This window comes from Panthera tigris, chromosome A3 (assembly GCF_018350195.1).
Source record: "Panthera tigris isolate Pti1 chromosome A3, P.tigris_Pti1_mat1.1, whole genome shotgun sequence".
Lineage (NCBI taxonomy): Eukaryota > Metazoa > Chordata > Mammalia > Carnivora > Felidae > Panthera > Panthera tigris.
In genome coordinates, this window is record NC_056662.1 from 69,528,276 (window position 1) to 69,550,423 (window position 22,148).

The 22,148-nt window shown below is 33.2% G+C and overlaps 1 protein-coding gene across 19 annotated transcripts in view; it reads right to left on the bottom strand.

Annotated features, from left to right (window-relative positions):
• The window catches only part of NRXN1 (neurexin 1), a 1,119,427-nt gene that overhangs the window by 1,014,203 nt on the left and 83,076 nt on the right, over positions 1 to 22,148 (bottom strand). For 13 of the 19 annotated variants that reach the window (XM_042981358.1, XM_042981361.1, XM_042981373.1 and 10 more), the window contains one exon: positions 2,904 to 2,921. The exons of 5 other annotated variants lie outside the window; for them this stretch is intronic. In XM_042981358.1, coding sequence (XP_042837292.1) covers positions 2,904 to 2,921 — 18 coding nt within the window. The remainder of the gene's footprint in view (positions 1 to 2,903; positions 2,922 to 22,148) is intronic. One more of the 19 variants, XM_042981362.1, reaches the window with a different exon arrangement.

The window sequence follows — 22,148 nt, forward strand, 5'->3', positions numbered from 1 at the left end:
GGCTGGGTCTGATCTTTTTCCCCTCATCAAAAAATGAGAAGTTTTATAATTAAATTAAAAAGTCCTTAGTCACACTGAAATGATAATGCAGAAATGTCTCCTTGTCTGACACATGTAGCAATTGACTAAGCTTGTTCAAATACAAAAATATATTATTAAACATGCAGCTGTAAAGTCAGAATTTACTACAGAATGTTTTTAGGAAACAACGGATCAGCTTTAAATAGGCTCAAGAAATTTCCCATGGAGGACAAAATTATTTAGTCTTTCACCTAAACATTACCTAAATAATGAACTATGAGTATATATATATATATATATATATATATATATATATATATATACATACACATGATACATATTAAGTTTTATGTTTTTATATAAATACTAATTTCATCAGGGAAGTTTTCTAAAATAATACTGAATTCCCTTTATTTAAATACTTATTATGTGTTACTTGACAACTGACTTCAGATTGAAGTTCACTCCTCTACTAAATACTGCTTATGTTCTTAAAACAAACAAACAAACAAACAACAACAAGAACAACAAAAACTCTTTCACTATCCAAGAAGGTATTTTTTACTGAGAGGCATTAATTCCTAGTTCTTCATTCCATATTCAGCAACAAAGCTTCTCCTCAATCCATGTCTATTTCAAGAACATGGGAAAATGTTACAGCAATATAGTAATACATACAGCAATTTCAATAAAATTTATATTTCCTAGTAGTATTTAAAATATATTTGAGACTTTACTGAGCTACATTATACATTACTTGCACCAATACTGAAATAATGTGCATTATTTCCTTAAAATTTTAGGAGTATTTAAACATTCCTGTGGGGCAGTACATTTACAAATCAACATATAGTCAAAATATAAAGACAATTTAACATAGAAGTTTAATGCTTCTGTAGTATAGCCTCTTTTTGTATTTTCAAAGTGATTTTAACAAAAACATCACACAGGGAGATTAAAAAGTTTATGATCTGTTGGTGATGATGTGTAGGTTATATAATTTTTCATGTAATTTCACTTTTAAAACTAGTACATGTATTTTCTAAAAAGAGTTAATAATTTTTTGTAGAGGAATTTTGTAGAATAATTTTTGTAGAGTAATAATTTTTTGTATAGGGATTTATCTCTATATTATATTATCTCTATATAAGATCTAACTTTTAGAAAATATATAAAACGCTTCTAATGGTGGTTTTTAATACGTCCTCAGTAAGGATGGAAGTTAGTAAGCCTCAAAAACATCCACATTCCTCATGCTAGACTTTCTTACCTCTAAGGAATCCCCACTAGAGTGCCAAAGTCATGTTATAAATAGGAATGTTACAATTATGATTGAATAGTTTATAGGCTATACTCTGCAAATCTTGTCAAAATTTTTCATGGGATGCATGTGTGAGGAAAGAGGCATTCAGGCTTATTAGGCTGATTTTAAACCCCCTGGAATGCAAGTGGATTTAAAAAGAAGGAACAGAAACATGGACTATTTTACAGAATGTTAAGGAAATGCAAAAAAAGTTGAAAAGATACTTAAAAAATCAATCTCAATTAACATGCATCATATAAATGACACTGATTTTGAAAGATGTCAGAACTTCAGGGTAATATCCTCCTTATCAAGGCATATTCACATGCTTTTAAAATTATAGTATAGAAAAACAGAAGCCATACAGAGAGCCAACACTTGGAAAAACACTCACTGATGATTACTTTTGAAGTTTTTCTCTATTTTATTCAAATAATGGAATAGAAATGTTCAGCAACTAAACAATTATATTGTTCAGAAAAGTTTCACAAATAATATGCTGAAACCTGCTCCTGACCAACTTAGTATCACCATGAATTGTTGAGACATCAAATCTTGGTGACTTCAACAGCTATTTATCTGTAACCTCAGATGGGAAGTCTTTTTCTAAGAAATCTGTCATTCTGTAAAAATGTTCATTATTTTTACAGAATGGCTCTATTTCAGAATATCGCAGCAAAATGAAATACGTTAAACACTTCTGAAATATATACGCTAGTTCAATGTGTCTGCAAGAACTGTTATGCTGTGATTGTGTAAGTTGATAGAACATCAACATCCCTTACACAATTACCTAGTTAGCACTCTTATCCTTGAGAGATTTCTTATGCAGTACACTGACATACATTTAAGTTCTTTAAAGATCAGAATGTTGAAATATGTTTTAGTTTGTTGGATTCGATAGGAAAAAAGTATAACTTTCTCAAAGTTCCTTCATAGAGATAATTTCAGAAAAAAATCTTTAATGACTATGGTACTTTTATTTAACAGACACAGAATATCACAAACATACTTACCAGTAATCACGTTGGAGTGTTGTATACTTTCATTTCCAATGGCCAGTGGTTTATTTTTTGAATCTAAGTTTATGCCTCTTACTTAGAGTCAATGCTTTATTCTGTTTTTATATAAATCAAATCATTTGAAATTAAACCAATGAGCTTGGGGTGATGAAATGCTAAACATTTCCAAAAGAAGATAAATCATTTTGATCAAGAAAAAAAATGGAGACCAGATCATGCACTGAACTATGAAACTGCAAAGAAATACTTTCTCATTTAAAACAAAAGAAGAAGGATTGTATCATTTTTTCCATACAGAACACTGCAATAAGCATTCTAAGGTTTATATGGCATGCTGGAATCCATCAAGGGATGGAGTTAAGGCTGAAGGAGTTTCATATACTTAGGGACTGACGGGGCTGAGGGTGTGTGTTCTATATGAAAAGTGATACACAATCCAGAAATCAACAAATGCTCAGAAATAAGTTCAACTTACCGTCTAAATTCGAGATGTACTCTATTAATACTATGAAATAAAAGGCAAATGAGAGTTGGAAAATAAAGTAGAAAGCACCCACCTTCCACATTGTTGTCTTCTGAAAGCACATGACAAGGAGGGAGAGAAAAGGAAAAACATTCATTAAGCAGCATGCAGACTGGACCTTTGCCTTTGCATGTCTTCCTCATGCAAGGCATCAAACACATCATGCAAGTGCTCCATCGCTACCGTTCAAAGGGGAAAACAAAATCATGGGAAGCAGGTTCCCTCCTATTGGCAGCATTTTAAGAATGTGAGACAAAATTTCGGTACACTGTCATGTCCTGAGCAAGGAATTTTAAAAAGTCTTTCACTGTCCTGTGCTAAGCAAACATTCTTACATGTCACTGATGTGGTTGTTCTAGGCAATTATTTTTAAAGCCTTATTATTATTATTATTGTTGTTATTGTTATTGTTATTATTTTTACAATTCCAAAAGATTATATTCCTAAATCTGATCTGGACTTGGATAAAATAAAGCCCACTGCCAAGAGCCATGAAATTTCACTTAAAGACACCCCAGTTCTACATCCATGTACCATCATTGCCTTTAAGTATTTCTAATACTTTTTTTTCCATAAACACAAATAAACCTATGTAACTAAAATTTATAATTTGGTTTATTTACAGTGTGTTAATAGTTCGTTACAAATAATGGTAGTTTACTGAATTTGTTAAAAAGTTATCTTTTAAATCCATTAACTAGAAGTAATCACTGCAAGAGAAGTGATGTTGTTTTATCCATTTGGGGGCTGCCCATTAGGGAAAATTTATCATGGTTTATTCAGTTTGTACTTCTGTTTAGGGTATCAGTATGAAAACTGTTATTATAATGACAATATTTGGTAAACTTTCTTTTATATTTCCATATAATAGACATATTTACATATCCTCGTATATTTACATGTATTTCCATATGTGTGTGTGTGTGTGTGTATATATATATATATATACAGATATATACACATACACATATATGTGTACACAAGCAGATTTTGCATGTATTTCCTACACATAATCAATGCAAGTGTATGGGATTTGAACTATTTTCAGTAACTACTAAAAAATTCAAGTACACAGGGCTCAAAAACGATACACAGGGCTCAGCATACAGTAAGAAATGGAAGAGAAACCTGTCTTCCAGGAATAGGGCAACAGCCAGGTTTTAGTATTTATCACAATGCTTTCAATAATAAAATATATCCCCGTTTGCATTTCTAGTCTTATTCTTTTACTTAATTAAATAGAATCTTAAAAGTGGTTATTTGACCAAAAGTGTTTAGGAAGAACAAAACAATAGCAAGAGTAGGAACTGGGAGAAAAATAACTTATAAATGTACCATTTCATAAGGTTAAACAAATAACTCTAACTGTTAAAATTATTAATGGATTAAAAGTCATCAATTTTGTTTAAAATATATCAACTGGAAACTGAAATATCAACATAGGCACTTTTAGGGATATGGTCTTAACAAATATAATAGAAGAATGCTAGTGGATAAATGTGTACAATAGCATCTATACAAAATACTACGTTTGCCAGAGTTTATTTTAAAAGAAATAACAAAAAAAAAAGACTGAAATATTTGGTATGTGATATTCATTTCCTGATTGGTTTTGGTTTCTAATCTACTAAATAAGAAACTAGACTGAATTTGCTACTTTTCAATGGCAACTTTGACATGACATGGACACAAAAATTAAAGATTTATTTTAGGGGAACCTGGGTGACTCAGTCAATTGAATGTCTGACTTCGGCTCAGGTCGTGATCTCACGGATTGTGAGTTCACGCCCCACATCCAGCTCACTGCTGTCATTCAGCATAGAGCCTGCTTTGGATCTTCTGTCCCCCTCTATCTGTCCTTACCAGACACGTGATCTCCCCCAAATAAATAAATATTTAAATAAATAAATAAATATTTTGCTATATTATATGAGATATCATACAAGATACAGATTATATTAATGTTTAAGATATACTTTCGTTTTATATTAACTGCCCTCTGAAATTTTACTCCCCATTTAAGGTGTGTTTTTATTTTTTTAAGTAAGATTTTTTAGTATAGAGGGTAAAACAACAAAATCAGGGAATTTAGAGGAGAGGCAACTGCCAAAAAAACCCACCAATTACTATGGCACTACTTAATTTCTATAAACATAGACTGGCATATGGTTTTAAGTAGCACAGTCTCAGGAAAAGGGTTTTGTTTTGTTCTTGGTAAAGTGCTGCATGAAAACCTAATAGTAAAAGGAAAATGAAAACCAAAGTAAAACAGGCCTAGGATTGACACCAATCTTATAAATGTGCTAAGTAAGATACTAGGAAAGGAAGCTGTGGTAATAAAATCAAGGTCATTGATTCAGATCCCCTGCAAGTGAGTTCTTTCCCTTCACCGTTAACTAAAACACAGGGCCACTGATGGCACCATTGATCTTGACCTGGCATCCAGCATGTTTCTGAGTTTTTATTCATAAAGAGAACCAGCTTAACTAATGGGACCCCCACTACGCAAATCCAAGGCATGTCCAATGTGTAAACAAATCCTAACTTGACCAAATTAAGAAAAATGGTCTGTCTCAAAAGACTCAGATTAAAAAAAAAAAAAAATCAAAGTAGTAGAGTAAATGAAGAGATAATATATTAACTTCTATATTAAAAAAAAATAGAATAAGAAGAAAAGGAAGAAAAGTGGCTTGGAACAAACTTTACTGAATTTCAGACTCAATCACATAATTAAAAAAAATGTTCTCTTTATTTGTATTATTCTATTCTACGCTTTTGGTATCTATGTTTTGGCTTTAGTTGATTTAAACTCTGGTAACCTACAGATGATCCCTACATTACTTCAGAATCTGGACATAATTGTAAATGGTAGCAGCTCTCCCATTTACAATCATTTGCCAGATGTTTTTCCTTTTCTCTTTCCTTCGACTTGGTTTTTGGACTTCAAGAATATCAAGTTTAAAAAGAACAGTTTTCCTCATCACATCAACTCTTGCTTTCTTTTTGTAGATTCTTTTGCAATCAAATAGTATTTTCATTTTTAACAGCAACAGAGACAGGGGCAAAAATTGGCAAGCCACAGTATAAAGTTAAAGAAGTACATTTTGCTTTAGTGTTAAGGTAGAAAGCAGTCCATCCAGCCTTACCTGTGGACATTGTCAAGTTAGGGAAAAGCTCTTGGCTTGCAGAATACCCTGGCTTCTTAATTCTGATGACCTAATAGTGCTGTGTACATGAAGTGAGTCTTAGTAATCAACTTTACTATGATGACCATGCCACCTCTAAAGATCACACTGATTTTTTTTCTTTTGATTGTGAAAATAAGGAATAAAATCATGAACAAGATACCTTAAATTTTCTTTTTCTTTCAGATAAGATATGCTTCCCTCACAAAAATGGGAATAGGCACCAGAACATCAGTTATGTTATGAATAATTTGTGTGCTGTTGACATGAAGAGAAGCTGCAGACTGTTAAACTGTATGTTTTTGAATTACTTCAAAAGAGCATCTCCAGGAAAAAAAAAATTTCCTTTGGCCTCCCAGCTTATAAGAATCCAAGGACAGGAAGTTTAACTTATCATGAGGTTTTTTTTGCACATAATTTTACATACTTCTAGGAAAAGAAAAATGAGCAAGAAAACAAATGTATTTGTTTCAATGTAAAGAAAATCAGGAATTTAATGATGACCAGGAGATAAAATTGATATAAAATATCACCAGTAACTCCCTTTTGTACAATCAGTATTTAAGGTTAGCAATATGAAAGCTTCATCTAAATCTACAAGCAAGAGTCCACTTATTTGCTACATTTTAAGTTTAAAATTGGCTGAAACAAATTATGGAAAGAACCTAAATGTCCATCAACTGATGAATGGATAAAGAAATTGTGGTTTATATACACAATGGAATACTACATGGCAATGAGAAAGAATGAAATATGGCCTTTTGTAGCAACGTGGATGGAGCTGGAGAGTGTGATGCTAAGTGAAATAAGCCATACAGAGAAAGACAGATACCATATGGTTTCACTCTTATGTGGATCCTGAGAAACTTAACAGAAACCCATGGGGGAGGGGAAGAAAAAAAAAAAGAGGTTAGAGTGGGAGAGAACCAAAGCATAAGAGACTGTTAAAAACTGAGAACAAACTGAGGGTTGATGGGGGGGGGGGTGGGAGGGAGGGGAGGGTGGGTGATGGGTATTGAGGAGGGCACCTTTTGGGATGAGCACTGGGTGTTGTATGGAAACCAATTTGACAATAAATTTCATATATTTAAAAATAAATAAATAAATACAAAAAAAAATAAAATTGGCTGAAAGAAATCTGTCACCACTTGGGCATTCCTTCTCTGTTTTGGCTTCCTTCCTTCTCTGCTAGTTGCCAATGACCAGCTCCCTTTATTTTCTGTGGCTCCTTCTCTCCTTCATCAAAACTCCCCTTACTGCAGGTTAACTTGCCATCCAGATCTAGCCATCCAAATGGGGTATATAGTAAAAAAGCGGTGGTGGTAATGGCCAGAAGAAAGAGGAATACAGAAAAGGTTTCCACTTCCTTCTTACATACATTGAGGTTGCTAGCTTCTATACTCGCCTTTCTGGCCCCTTGCAATATATTCAAGACTTTATCTCTCATCTTGGGGATTAAATGCCAGTATAGCAGAGTTTGGTTCCCATGGTGGCACAGGATGGAGCTTTGCTTTATTTTATTTTTCTTTTGGTTTTAACAGTGAAAGCCTTTAGAAAACCTCAATCTTCTGGGAATGTTTCAAAAACTGGGAAACGGAGGAAAGCATTGAAACTGTGGGTTTGTGCAGCAGTCAGCTGGAGGAAGAGAAATGCTGGCCAGAATCAAGAGAAAGTTCAAACAACAAATGAAGCAAAAAAGGTCCATTATGGAGGCTTATGGAAAGAAAGAAACAGCCACAGCCTGGGCAGGGATCTGGCTAGTTTCCAAAATGCTTTTTTTAACAGGTGGCCTCAGCAAGTTATTTTAAATCTACCTACATGACACTCCCACCAAGCCCACTGGAATCACAGTCTTAGAGCATGAGGGGAGCCAAGTAGAATAACTAATATTTCTTCTCTCTTCACTGATTAGGAGTAAAAGAAGTAACTCTAAACCAATTTGCAGCAGCAAGGACATTCCTAACATCCCACTTGAACCCTATAAAAACATTTTCCCTATGAACATTGTGAGCAACATACAAGTTTACTTTTGGTACAGTACACTATGATTCAAGTATATTATGGTGTTAATGAGTCCTTTGTGAAGTGGTCTGAGAAGTTTACTTTGCCTGATAGTGTTGTTCCCCTTGGAAACTGTGATATGAGTTGCAACATTTCAAAGAACTTTTGCAATAGTACTTTCCTAAGTTGCAGACTGCCTTTGTTTCTGGATCACACAGGTGCCAATTTTGTTACAAAGTTTGTGGCATTCAACTCAAAATATTCCATCTTGTTAACAGGGGAAGGAAGGAAAGAACGATGAGAGGAAGGAAGGATAATTATATGGCAGATTCTTCTGGTGCTTAAGGTGTTCAGTGGACCTGATGAAATTTAACAGGTATTAGTCAATATATCAAAATATATACTAAATGACTCACATAAACTATATTGAATATAATTTCAAATTTTATTTTCATGGGGAACTATGACAAGGATTTTGTTTTGCTTTCATAGCCTCAATTCTTCCTTACATCTAAACTTTGAGTTAACATTGCTATATTAATATCAATAGCTGAACTTAGAAAAGGAACATCACATATAAGAATGACCATAAATACTGTGACAAGAGTAGTCTACACGTGTCTGCTCATGTCACCCATTTTTACTGTTTTATTGCTTACACAGAAATAAACTCTCCTAAGACAAAATTGAGCAGGGTGTTACCAGGCATTTTCCTATCCAAACGCAACCACTGCTACACAGCTCTTCAAAGAAAGCTCGTTGAGGTGAGTCGCGCTTCCTTTCTAAAAGTCTGAAGTCATCGTATTTTAGAAAGCAGAGGAGGAGAGCTCTTGTATTAGTTGGTAGAATAAATTTACTCAGTACTCAGATATGACTTTTTTTTTATGATCAAATGAATGGGAGACCACCTCCAGGTATATGGTACCAGAAGAGAATACTCCACCAAGTGTCCTAGGTTTTCCAACATTAGGATGGAGTAGGCAAACTCTGCTGAAGACCACTGATGGCCTTTCATTTGAGAGAATACAGGCTAGATTTATATAATTCTTTCACAAATCATTTTATTACAGAGAATTTTCAAATAAATTTCCAAATACTTCTGATTTTACTTATCTATACTTACTCAGACCAGTCCAAAATAAATCTATCCAATTTCTATGAGAAAAAAGCAAACATTTTAATTTTGGGAACACTGTGTGAAAATATGACTAACTGAACTATAATGTAAAAAAAAAAGTCCTAAGTTTAGAGTTTAATAAATTAGATTTCTATATACTGAATGAAAAAAAAATGGTCCGTATAAAACTGACTAGTCAATTAAGCATATATTCATTCTTATATTTAAGAAAAATGAAATTTTATTTCAAAATAAGAAATACCTCATATTATTTTTAATTCAATGGACCTTTGCATATGTACCAAATAGTCTATAAGAAAAAATGCACTTGGGGCACCTGGGTGACTCAGTCGGTTAACTGTCCGACTTTGGCTCAGGTCATGATCTCACCATCCATGAGTTCGAGCCCCACATCGGACTCTGTGCTGACAGCTTAGAGCCTGGAACCTGCTTCGGATACTGTGTCTCCTTCTCTTTCTGCCCCTACGCTACTTATGCTCTGTCTGTCTCTCTCTCTCTCAAAAATAAACAAAATGTAAAACTATTATAGTTATCTTTTCAACTACAGCACATTTCAACAGGAGGAAGATTGGTACAAGGAATTCTTCTGCTTCTCCAAAAACTGAAATCATTCGGTCCGATAGCACCTGAGGTTGAAATATGAGAAATTACTCTTTCAGACAAAAACTGGTCAAATAGCAATAGTTTAATGTGGTTAAATCTAACATTTTTAAGTTGATAGTTTTCCTACAGACTGTGCTATTCTGTCTCTTAAATGTAATGTAGTAATATCAAGTTACATTAAAACATTTCTGAATACCTGAGAATCAATCCACAGAAAGCATACTGGAGTGGGAGGTACAGGCTTCTAGGTATGGAATGTGTAAGTCATGTGAATGAAAGAGACAGCATGAGGAATGCAGTCAACAGTATCATAGCATTGTATGGTAATGGATGGTAGCTACACTTCTGATGAGCATAGCATGACTTATAGAGCTGTTGAATCACTATGCTGTACACTTGAAACTAATGTAACCTTGTATGTCAACTATACTTCAATCAATCAATCAATCAATAGCAATGATAAAAAGAACGGAAGCAGAAAATAGAGTAAATGAAGTTTTTATAAAATGTTTCATAAAGTTTTATGAAGATCTCAAGAAACTTCTTCTAAATGTTCAAGGGAAATAAGAACAAGAAATACTAATACTTGGGTCTTCTTACCACTTAAAAGGTACTTTCATAAATATTATATAATCTGTATCTCATCAGTTAATCTGCTATGGTTCAGTGACTTGCCCAAGACACCCAAATAGAAAGGAGAAGATGGTAAGAGTGTATAGAAAGTATGTTTGAAGGCTCTTTGTCCAGGTTTGTGTGGATTTCAAAAATTGCTTTAAAAAGAAATTGAACATGAGGAATTTGAATAATATAGGGTAAGGCTGGCATGTCTACTAAAGCTGTGTTATGTTCCTGGAACTATTACCAAATGTATCAATTAGCATCACTTTAAAAAATAGTAATATAATATGGAGTAAGAAGATTGTATTCATTATTTCTTTGTTCCTTTTGTAAGAAGGCAGAAGTATTTTACAGAAAATATTCCTTTCTTAATTGCATTGTGTGTTGATTCTGTAAAGTCAAGAAAATCTAATACTGTTTACTTTCCTTTACAGAAGAAAAGAATGCCCTGACATTCTTCTCCTCTGTACTATAGACATTATTTCTCAAAAGAAAAAATAAATGAAACAAAACAAACAGACCAAAAGAATCAAAACAAAACAAACAAAAAGCATATTTAGAAAACCTTTGCCCTACTTTAATAAGGAAAAAAGCAGTACAGGTTTGTAAATGTGTTTACCCATGGGCATTTTAACCACTAGAAACAAGAGGAAAAATTATCCACACATTTCTTATACTTTTAAAGGATTCATTTCATTCACAGCACACAAAATTTTGCATCCTGTTTAAAAATATCTGAAATAAAAGGACACTTTCATTCCTAGTCTAATATTTTGGAAGGTTAATCAATATAATATGCATTTGCCACATAGAGTGTTTTTTCCCTTTCGTTTTAGTTATAAAATGCAAATCTGATAAAAATACTACTTTTATTCCTTTTACACACACATTGTGTGATAAATCTGGGGACTGAGCAGCATGTTCTAAACTTTTAAAATTTGACTCAATAGACAAGTAGGAAGAACAACCAAATAGATTGTCCAAACTCCTATTTTCTTTAAAAAAAAAAATAGGGGTGCATGGGTGGCTCAGTTGACTAAGCATCCAACTCTTGGTTTCGGTTCAGGTAATGATTTTGTGTTTCATGATACTGAGTCCTGCGTCAGGCTCTGCATTGACACTGTGGACTTGCTTGGGTTTATGTCTCTGCCCTTCTCCTACTCACATATCTTTCTCTCTCTCTCTCAAAATAAATAAATAAACTTAGAAAAAAAATCTTGATGTTAAAGGCTAAAACGGTAAAATAAACTCTATATTTTTAAAGATTTCATAGATGTAGTTGTTTGGCCTAATATCTAGTACTTACTCATGCCCATATGAATGCAAGCCCATGTTGCAGAGGCAGCCATGAGCTTGAACAATTTACCCTTTATCTGCTGATTTACTGACCCATAAAATCAAATCACCACAAATACAAGCCTTAAAGGTAGCCTTATAATTCCCTATCTTATCTTTTCCTAAAATGGCTATTTGCTGCTTAAGAAAACATGTTAAAATATAGATTTCTTTTTTGGACTCTTATTAAACATATTGAAATGTTAATGCCATCATTCAGAACAGTCCATTTTATTATTTAAAATGAAACAGTATGATTATGATATGATATAACTAATTATTTCTTGACATATGTGTCAACTGCTGATTACTGGAAAGTCTGAATTCGTTTGACCCAAACTGAAGATTTAATTTTCAAAATAATCTCAAGTTATACTTTATTACATATTGATTTAAAATGTGTGGCAATGATATTGTAATCACTTCATGAGCTCCACTCTAAACAGTAATACAAGCATGTGCGCCATATCTCTGACACAGGCACACATACCTATTTAATATTCTTTCAAAAACAAATTCAAACCTTCATACTTTTCTTAATAAAGATATTTTCCTACATAAGTTACTGTGGATAGAATAAGAAACCATTTACAAAAAATACTAGATAATGTCATCAATAATAACACAACTACTACTATTTTACTTCATTGGAAATATATTTATCTACTAATAAATAAGCAATGCATAAATTATAAATTTCTCTCTTTATCTTTCCCTCTTATTTAACTTTATGTTTGTCTATATTAGAGAAGAAAAATATTTTCTAACTGCACTAATATGTTACCCATCAGACACATATGCCTAATTACATGTCAATTAAATGAATTACAATTAAATAAAATTAAAAATTTAGTTCCTAAGTTGCAATAGGCAAATTCCACATTCTTAGCAGTCATATGTGGTCATTGGCTACCAGACCGGACATCACAGATTATGAACATTTCTGTCATCACAGGAAGTGCTTTTGGGCAGTACTGTTAAGGGTTTTAAGCAAGTTATCACTTCTCTGGTAATATTTTTGAATATACAGCTGTTCAAATAATGTATATGTTGTTTCCTTTTTTTTGTTACAAAGGGAGATAATTTAAATTCATAATGATATTTTTAAAAGAACACCTAAATTTAGATTTGATATAGTTATTGCATTTGTATACTGTGGAGAACTATACAATATTACCATTTTATCTATAAAATAAAAACACAGGTTGGGAAATAACTTTAATAAAAATTTTGCTTTCATGCCAAAATATCTTTGAATAATATAAGCTCTAGACAGTTATTACTCTTTTTGTCATCAGTCCCTTCCCTTGAGCCTCACAGATAATGAGAAAATGCTAAATATGTTTTGATTTTTAAGTAAATTAAACAAGCAATCAAATATCTTTTCTCTTGCTTTCTCCACACTTTCTCAGTATTCTCCATTTAATATTATTTGTCATTGACTTTATGTGTAAACTACATGATAGTTTAATAGCAACAGTAGTTTTTAGATTAAGAAAAAGTACCCTCTACCCCATAATCTCATACAATAAATTCCCTTTCCTTATAATAAGTCAAAGATTTCCCTTTCTATAAAATAAGCCTCTTATTGAGTATTACATTAAGGGTAAATAAACCAAATGGGGAAATAAAGGGATCAGCATTTCTGCAACATGGAAATACAGGAGAAAAGAAATATAAAAGAATAAAAAGAGCAGCTCAAACCTCTAGTTAATTCTATAAAAGTCCAAGATCCTGTTAAGGGGCTATTACATGATAACAAATGCACCATTGAGTAAGCAATAAAAACTATGAGTAGGAAGAACAGAAAAATAACTCTGAATATGGAAGCATTAACTGTGGAGTAGTAAAAGAAAAAAAAAGTGGCAAAAATATCTAGGAGATAAAATGATGAACAAGTTTTCCATAAAAATGAGTAAGATGCACAACAAAAATTTAGAGTAAACCTACCAAGTCTATTTTCAGTGTTTAAAAAAATGTAAGCTTATTCTTAAAGTTGAACAGTGTCCACTTTATTATTGAAAAGTGCTTTTTTTTCCTGATTGGTTAGTGACATCCAAACTGTACACAGTAATGGAAATGAGGCAATATAAGAATGGAAAAAAATATTTATAGCCTCAACACCTTAATGGATAACATTTAATCTAGTTATCTCAAAGAGCCATTGTCCAGTAAATTAAGTATTGAGAACAGCTGATTCTAGAGGTTACTGAGGTCATCTAACATCTTAGTCCAATCTTGACATTGGAAAGGCTTGAATGAGATTATACAACATAACCATATATTTATCTTATTTCCAAAGAAGAAAACATATGTTGCAGAACCAGAGTCAGCATCCTGATTCAGTATTTGTCATGGACTGAATGGTTGTACCCCACACCAAATTCTTAGGTTGAAACCCTACTCCTCAGATATTAGGAGGTGGACGCTTTGGGAGATAATCAGGATTACATGAGGTGATCAGAGTGGAGCCCTCATGAATGACATCACTGCCCTAATGAGTTCCTGGAGAGCTTGCTTCCCCTCTCTGCTCTCCACCATGTGATGATACACAAAGTCAGCGACCTTTAACCTGGAAGAGGGCTCTCCCCAGTATTTGACCATGCTGGCACCCTGATCTCAAATTAGCAGTCTCCAGAACTGTGACACATAAATTTCTGTTTTTTACAAAACACTCAGTCTATGATACTTTGGTATAGCAGCCTGAATTAATACAGTACTATTTTAGATCTTGCATTACTAGAGAAAACTCACCTTTACATAAAATAAGAAATATGACACAAAACTTAATAGATTTCTGATATTATTACAATAACGGAGGAAAATCTCTAGTAGCACAACATGTACAGTATGCGGAATGGCTAATACCTGTTAACAAAGGTAGCTCATGGCAGTACGTAGGAACTTAGGGAATGTGTACCTTATAGCTATCTGAAGTAAATTATATTCAAAATGTGCAATTTGCAAGTAATACTCAACCTATGGGGAAAAACAATGGAAAAAGAGTAGAAAAGTCATTATGTTTTAAAATATTGAATAGAGGATTCCTTCTTCTTCTTCTACTTCTTTTTTTTTTTTTAATTGATATGCTTCTCCTAGAGTAGTATGGGAAAAGCTTTGAATGGAAATTAAGGGAACAGACTTGATAACCGTACATGAGTCTATCAACATAAATAACTAAATCAAACACTTTAAAATTTATAAATAGGAACAAAATATTCACAGAGTGAAAGGAAAAATGATTTGAATGAATTGAGAGAGTCAACAAGTACACTGAATCATTAAAACTAGAAATCCTTAGAGAATCTAGGGATTTCCTGACAACATACAATACTTCAATGTTTCATTAGGATCCTTTTAGGTTCTGCCACCACAAATCAGTTTTAGGAATCTAGATACAATTTTTTAGAAGATTTCTTTAATTTTCCCATGTGCTAAGTGTTTAACTTGTTCCATAGAGAGGCTGTGGCTCATAGCAGTAAAATAATGCAAAACCACTTATTCAATAATGACAGATTGTAAAGCATTTTATGTGTAGATAATACCTATTTAGTGATGTTAGCCATAGCATTATTATAATTAATGCTTCCTTATACAAACTGTTGGTTACTTAAGAGCAGTGTCTTCTCTGTTCCTCTTCCTTTGTTCAGCTGCTAGCCTGGTGTGTACATATAAGAGTTGCTTAATAAGTGTGTTTTAATGAGTAATTAATTTCCAATATTAATTTCCTGCTTAACTTCTATGAAGCTAGCAATGTGGGATGAAGAAGATTAAGTTTCTTTTCATAGGCAAAATTTACTTGCCACAAAAGGCTAAATTTAGTTTCTGTATTCTCACATCAGAAGTAAAGAACTTTAACAACTGGAAACACTTTTATTTGGGCAAAATAAATCAAAGGGTTTTAGTATTCATTTCTATTAAAATATTCTGAGCCAGTTTGAGATGCATTAGCTGGACATTTCTAAATTATTTTCTTTCATAGACTGTTGTTTCTTAAGTAGAGCTGAAAATGAAGATGATGATGGTGATGCGGCAGAAATACAACAACCGCACTCAAATTCACAAAACCATTTATGTAATCTTATTAATTATTAACATGATGTGGACCAAGATCAGTTAAGAAAGTAACTATTAAAATCCAGTGGGGTGCACATAATACCTATTTATTCCTCACTTCATACACAATTCTTAGCACAGTCCCTGGCACATTGTAAACACTCAATAAACATGAGGGAATAAATGAAAATTGAACAATTAAATGGTAGAAATCAGCTCTTTTGACCCCAAATTATATGTTCTTTCCTCCATACCATGGAGGTTTATCAATCACATGCATCCTAAAGTCTTATACCATATTTATAGGAAGCAAATTATTTGAATTAAAACAAAAAAATTGAAATGCAAATAATCCCACTAAAATAATGGCTTAAGGAGCTTCTTTAAAAAAAAAAAAAAATCACCTTCTGTGAAATACTAGCACTGTTTCCTGCATGTAATCTAATGTTTCATGATATACATATAGTAAGATATCCATAAAAACAAATATTTTAATTAAAATTATTTAAATGAAATTATATGAATTAAATTTTTCATAATTTTAATAAATTGTATGATTTATTAATTATAATGACATGTTTTAAGCTCACATATTTGTACTGGATAGAATGTGAATTTTCAGCATGGTTACACTGGTGACATTTTAAGATGATCTCAAATAAATTTTAGTTTTCCTTCCAATTTTTGCCTTAATAAACTTAGAAAAAAACCCAGAAAGGTAGTATTTAAAATGACATTCTCATGGTTTCTGGGTGGCTCAGGCTGTTGAGCATCTCACTTTGGCTCAGGTAATAATCTCACAGTTGGGAGTTCAAGTCCCATGTTGAGCTCTATGCTGACAGCTCAGGGCCTGGAGCCTGCTTGGGATTCTGTGTCTCTCTCCCTCTCTCTCTCTCAAAAATAAAAAACATTATTTTTATTTTTTTTAATTTAAAACAGCATTTTCTGCATTTTGGTCAGAATAGTCATCTCATGTTTCACTTAAATTGGCCATCATGATACTTGATGGGTAGTTTCTAAACTAAAATGCTCCATCCAATTAAAGCAATTCTAAGCAACTACATCAACTGTGTATATGAGAAATACATAATTTAAAGTTTTCTTTATTCATTTCTAAATATGATCATCAGGGATGCCAAGCTGGTAAATGTGATAGACATGTTCTGATTCCAATGGGATGGATGTTGATTAGAATGTTTTTACATACTGTAGATAACTTGGCAGAAATAACTGAATCATCCATTGTATAGAGTCATATAGTACTCAACTAAAGTTTTCAGTGACTTTCCCGTAAAGACATTACACAAGACCTACCTTTATTTTTAATTTTTTTAAATGTTTTTATTTATTTTTGAGACAGAAAGAGACAGAGCATGAGCAGGGTAGGGGCAGAGAGAAAGGGAGACACAGAATCTGAAGCAGGCTCCAGGCTCTGAGCTGTCAGCACAGAGCCTGATGTGGGCCTCGAACTCACAGACTGTGAGATCATGACCTGAGCTGAAGTCAGACTCTAGACCGACTGAGCCACCCAGGTGCCCCAAGACCTACCTTTAAATACAACACACTAAGAAACATAATTATTTGCTATTTGTAGTTTAATCCTATTTACAGCCCCATAAATTCTGACTGAATTTATCTTTTTATAATGAACCCAAGTGCAATGGTATTCAGAAATTTAGAATTCTACAATTTTAAAACTGAAATGAATATTATCTTGTTTAACAGATTAAAAAAATCAAATCAAAGGCCCACTTTTATAACACATGATAAAACCTTGGTTAATTGGCCTCAGGATCATAACTATGAATGAAACTCCAAAATGAATGGTATAGATAACAGCCAAAGTTGTTTGAAAAGCAGACTTCAGCTAACAAATCAGATCAAAGCTGCATACTTCTTAAACTCCTTAAAATAACCCAAATTGGTTATTTTTTTTCTTTTCACATGAATTTCAAATAAGAAACTGAATTCTAATTTTCTTTCTAACAGATTCCCATATTGAAAGGTTTGAAAAATGATAAAGAGTAACCAACTAAGTCCCTACCAAAAAAAAAAAAAAAAAAAAAGAGCATCTGAAACCACATATATCAAAATTTGCAAGTTAATCATTTCACGTTTGTCTGCATCAAAAAGAGATGGAGTACTCATATATATGTTTTTTTTTACATTTACACATGAAAAAAGTGAAACCCAGAGTGGGTAAGCTACTAATACATAAATGCCATTAGCAAAAAGATACACAGTCTAAGAACTTTTCTATTTTACTTTCTAAACCAGGACTGTCCAGTAGAATCTTCTGTTAACAGTGGAAAGTTCTATAAAACCTTGGACTGGATTATGACCCTTTACCAAGAGTAACCTCCACCACGTAAGTCTTCCCATCAAGAATCCTGTCCTAGGAAATATCCCAATGGTCTTGTAAAGATCTGAACAAGAAGCAATCATCACAATAAAAATTCCTGTCTGTGAGGACTTCAGTGCAGCTCTGGGAAAATAAAAGAATTTGGCTCATGATCTAGCTCAGATCAGTCTTCCACACAAAGTAAAGAAAAATGCACTGTGAAATAATTCTCAGAATATAATATATGCTGCAAAGACACTAAGAATATGCTAGAAACTAGTACCGAAAGGGAAATACTTTCTTATAGATACACTTCCTTATTCTTCCAAAGAACTCCTTAAGGACAATTACATAAGAAGCAAATTTTATTTGGGGGAGATTTGGCATTTGATTTCTGTCAAATGATGGAAGTGGAAAGAAGAAATTATGACCCACCTTGTATCTCTGGTAAAATCAAAATTGGCTTCAGCACTCAAAATATGCAGAACTTGGTTGTTTTTGTTTAGATGGAATTAAAAAGAAACTTGTAGATCTAATTTCATAATTTATTTTTCACATGGCTGAAAGAGTAATCAGGATATTCTAGTGCTATAAACCTGGGATGTGAATTTTACTTGCCAATTGTTATGCAAAACCAAAGGCACGTATTGGAAATTAAAAAAAAAAGAAAAAAAAAAGAAAAATTGGGAAGAGCTTATCCATTTTAGGCACCGGTCACAGAAATCATGGAGAATAGGCCCTTGTCCTTGTGGCTGAGGCAAAATGGCAGTGTGGAAGGAAGCCAGAGCCAGTCCCAGAGATTAGGAGTTCCAATTGAGTCCCATCACAGACTACTTTCTGATGTGACAGTGAGCATGTCATTTCACATCCTGAGCCTCAATTGCCTCATATTTAAAATGGAAATAATGAAACCTACCTCATAGGATTAATGTAAGAATAAATTAGTGATAGTCATATAGAATATATAGCATGTAGCTGACACACAGTTAACACCTAATTACTCCCCTACTTCAATTTAATCGTTTGGTATGAGCAAGTAGGGAAAAAATATTTAAATTAAACCTAACTTGAATCTTAACATATTTAACAACAATTTTTTATCTTATACTTCTATCTTGCAAAAGGAAATTGTACACGGAGTAACAGCAAGAATTTGAATGCCAACTGATTTTCAAAATGGTGCAGTATAATTAGGAAATTCATGAGTCAAATTCCTGTTTATGCCTGCAATGTAAAGGCTAATCATTTGTTTGTTTTCTATAAGAAGGACTTGATTAAAGCCTCTAGCAGCAATAATTAAATAACCCTCTGTGTTGAAGGACGCAGGCTCAGCTAGTACTGTGGTGTGCTAAAACCCATAATTAATGCATAGGAATGTGTGTAAATTAACAACTAGTATCATTTACACTAACACTACAAATGTAGGTTTCTTTTTGGGGAAACTACCTCCATGTTTTCTGTTAATCATCACATCCTATAAACACAATATATGACATAAACAGCATTCTAACATCTATACATAGCCTCTAGTTCAGGCCATGATCTGGATGTGGAGTGAGCAAACTTTTCTTTTTTCTTTTTTTTTTTTTTTTTTTTTTTTTTAGGAAGGACCCCGTTTTTATTTTTTTTATTTTTTTCAATATATGAAATTTATTGTCAAATTGGTTTCCATACAACACCCAGTGCTCATCCCAAAAGGTGCCCTCCTCAATACCCATCACCCACCCTCCCCTCCCTCCCACCCCCCATCAACCCTCAGTTTGTTCTCAGTTTTTAAGAGTCTCTTATGTTTTGGATCTTTCCCACTCTAACCTCTTTTTTTTTTCCCTTCCCCTCCCCCATGGGTTTCTGTTAAGTTTCTCAGGATCCACATAAGAGTGAAAACATATGGTATCTGTCTTTCTCTATATGGCTTATTTCACTTAGCATAACACTCTCCAGTTCTATCCACATTGCTACAAAGGGCCATATTTCATTCTTCCTCACTGCCACGTAGTACTCCATTGTGTATATAAACCACAATTTCTTTATCCATTCATCAGTTGATGGACATTTAGGCTCTTTCCATAATTTGGCTATTGTTGAGAGTGCGTGAGCAAACTTTTCTAAGAAGGATCAGATAGTGAATATTTTAGGATTTTCAGGCCATCTGGTCCCTACTGCCACCACTGAACTCCGTTGTAGTCACCAACAATACATAAACAAATGTGTGCTCCAATAAAACATTACCTAAAAAATTAAAACAATCATTGGGCCAGATTTCTCCCAGTGATCTATGATTATAGGTCACAGTTTCCCTAATGCTGAACCACAGTTTGCTGACCCCTGCTCTAGATCCTAACTCTCAGCTAGTACAATTTAAATGTTATCTTAGAAAATCATTAGTTATAGAACAGGTGAGGGTAGGGGAGTATAAACCTGACACAAAAACTTGACAAGCTTTTGAACCTTTCTAAGTTATTCTCAAACATAAATTAGAAAACAACATGACACAGTGAATTTACCACAAGTTTGTTGTAAAAATAAAGTATCAAGATTTAAAAGCATTTTGAAAAAAAAAAGTTATATACTTGTCAATCATTATTATTGCTGTTGCTACTGCTGCTGCTGTTGCTGTTAATTGCTGCTCTTTTCAGCTCTATGTTTCAAGACCCCTGGAAGTCACATCTAATCTGGGATAACCTCAGAGGATGCAAGTTGCATAAAATTCACTCACAGCTGCTCTAGAATTCTAGAATTTGCGAAAGATCAGGTGGGCTTAGGAGCCTACAGACTGCCATCATAATGCAGCACTTTCTGAAGTCAACCCCAAGGTACATTAGTCATGACAAATGTCTTTTTAAGAAGTCCTTGACCAATATATTTGGAAAGAGTCCATAGAACACTATAAAGATGAGCATACTGCCACACTATGAACACTAGTATTAAAGAGATATTTGTCCAGGAGCCCTTGACACATAAGGTTAGGACACTTATACTCCTCTGTCAGAGATTCAAAGTGCATGATTACCAAGTGAAGATGCTGAGATGTCCTGCAATAAAAAAACAAACAAAAACAAAAACAAAAAAACAAAAACAAAAAAAGGAAAAAACTGCATACCTTTGCGCAACCCAGTATTTCCAACATTTATTTGTATAGAAGTCCTGTATTGTGTTGTTGCAGCCTATTACCATACTTAGAGTAAACATTGGGAAAAGCTGTCATATAGATTATTTTGAACCAGTACACTCCTTTACTCTGGGTGTGGGGAATCTACCCCACTATTCTCACATCTGACAATATGAGGGTAGGGACACTCATTTAGCCATTTGCTTACATTCTATCAGTGTGGCATTATATTGGGATTTTTACCTGTAACAATCAAGTAAAGACCAATCAAATTTGTAAGATAATCTAAGCAGTATGAAAATTACCCTCACCTCAGTATACTTGAAAATGGGGGATGGAAAACAAATTTCAAACATTAAATATCTCTGATTTGAACTTTGAAAGATAACAAACATATTCACTGAGATAATGTCAAGTGATACAGACTTAAAGAAATTTGTGCTGAATGCACTGGAATCCATTAAAATCCAAATAATTCTTGCTTTTGCTGAATGTTGCTTAAGCTATCTAACAAGAAGAAAAGGATGAAATAGAACTGCATAGTTCATCAGTTTCCTATATATGGCTTCTTATAAGATTTCTGGAGGCTTGACACAGACTAATCAAAAAAGGCAGTTCTGTTCTGCTGGCAAACCCTTACTGGGCAGTGATTATCTGAGTTATGATTGGTCTTTAATTTCCCAATGTTTCTTTCCTTTGCAACCAAAATTTTCTTCCACAACAAAGCTGTACATCAATTTTGTCTAACATCAATTTGGGTACTAGAAGCTGGAGCTGACTTCTGAAATTAAACATATAAATTAACCAAATCAACATATCTACAAAAAATAAGCAATATATCCTATTTTTAGCATCTAGTATAACCCGTGACATACAGAAGGAATTTAATAAAT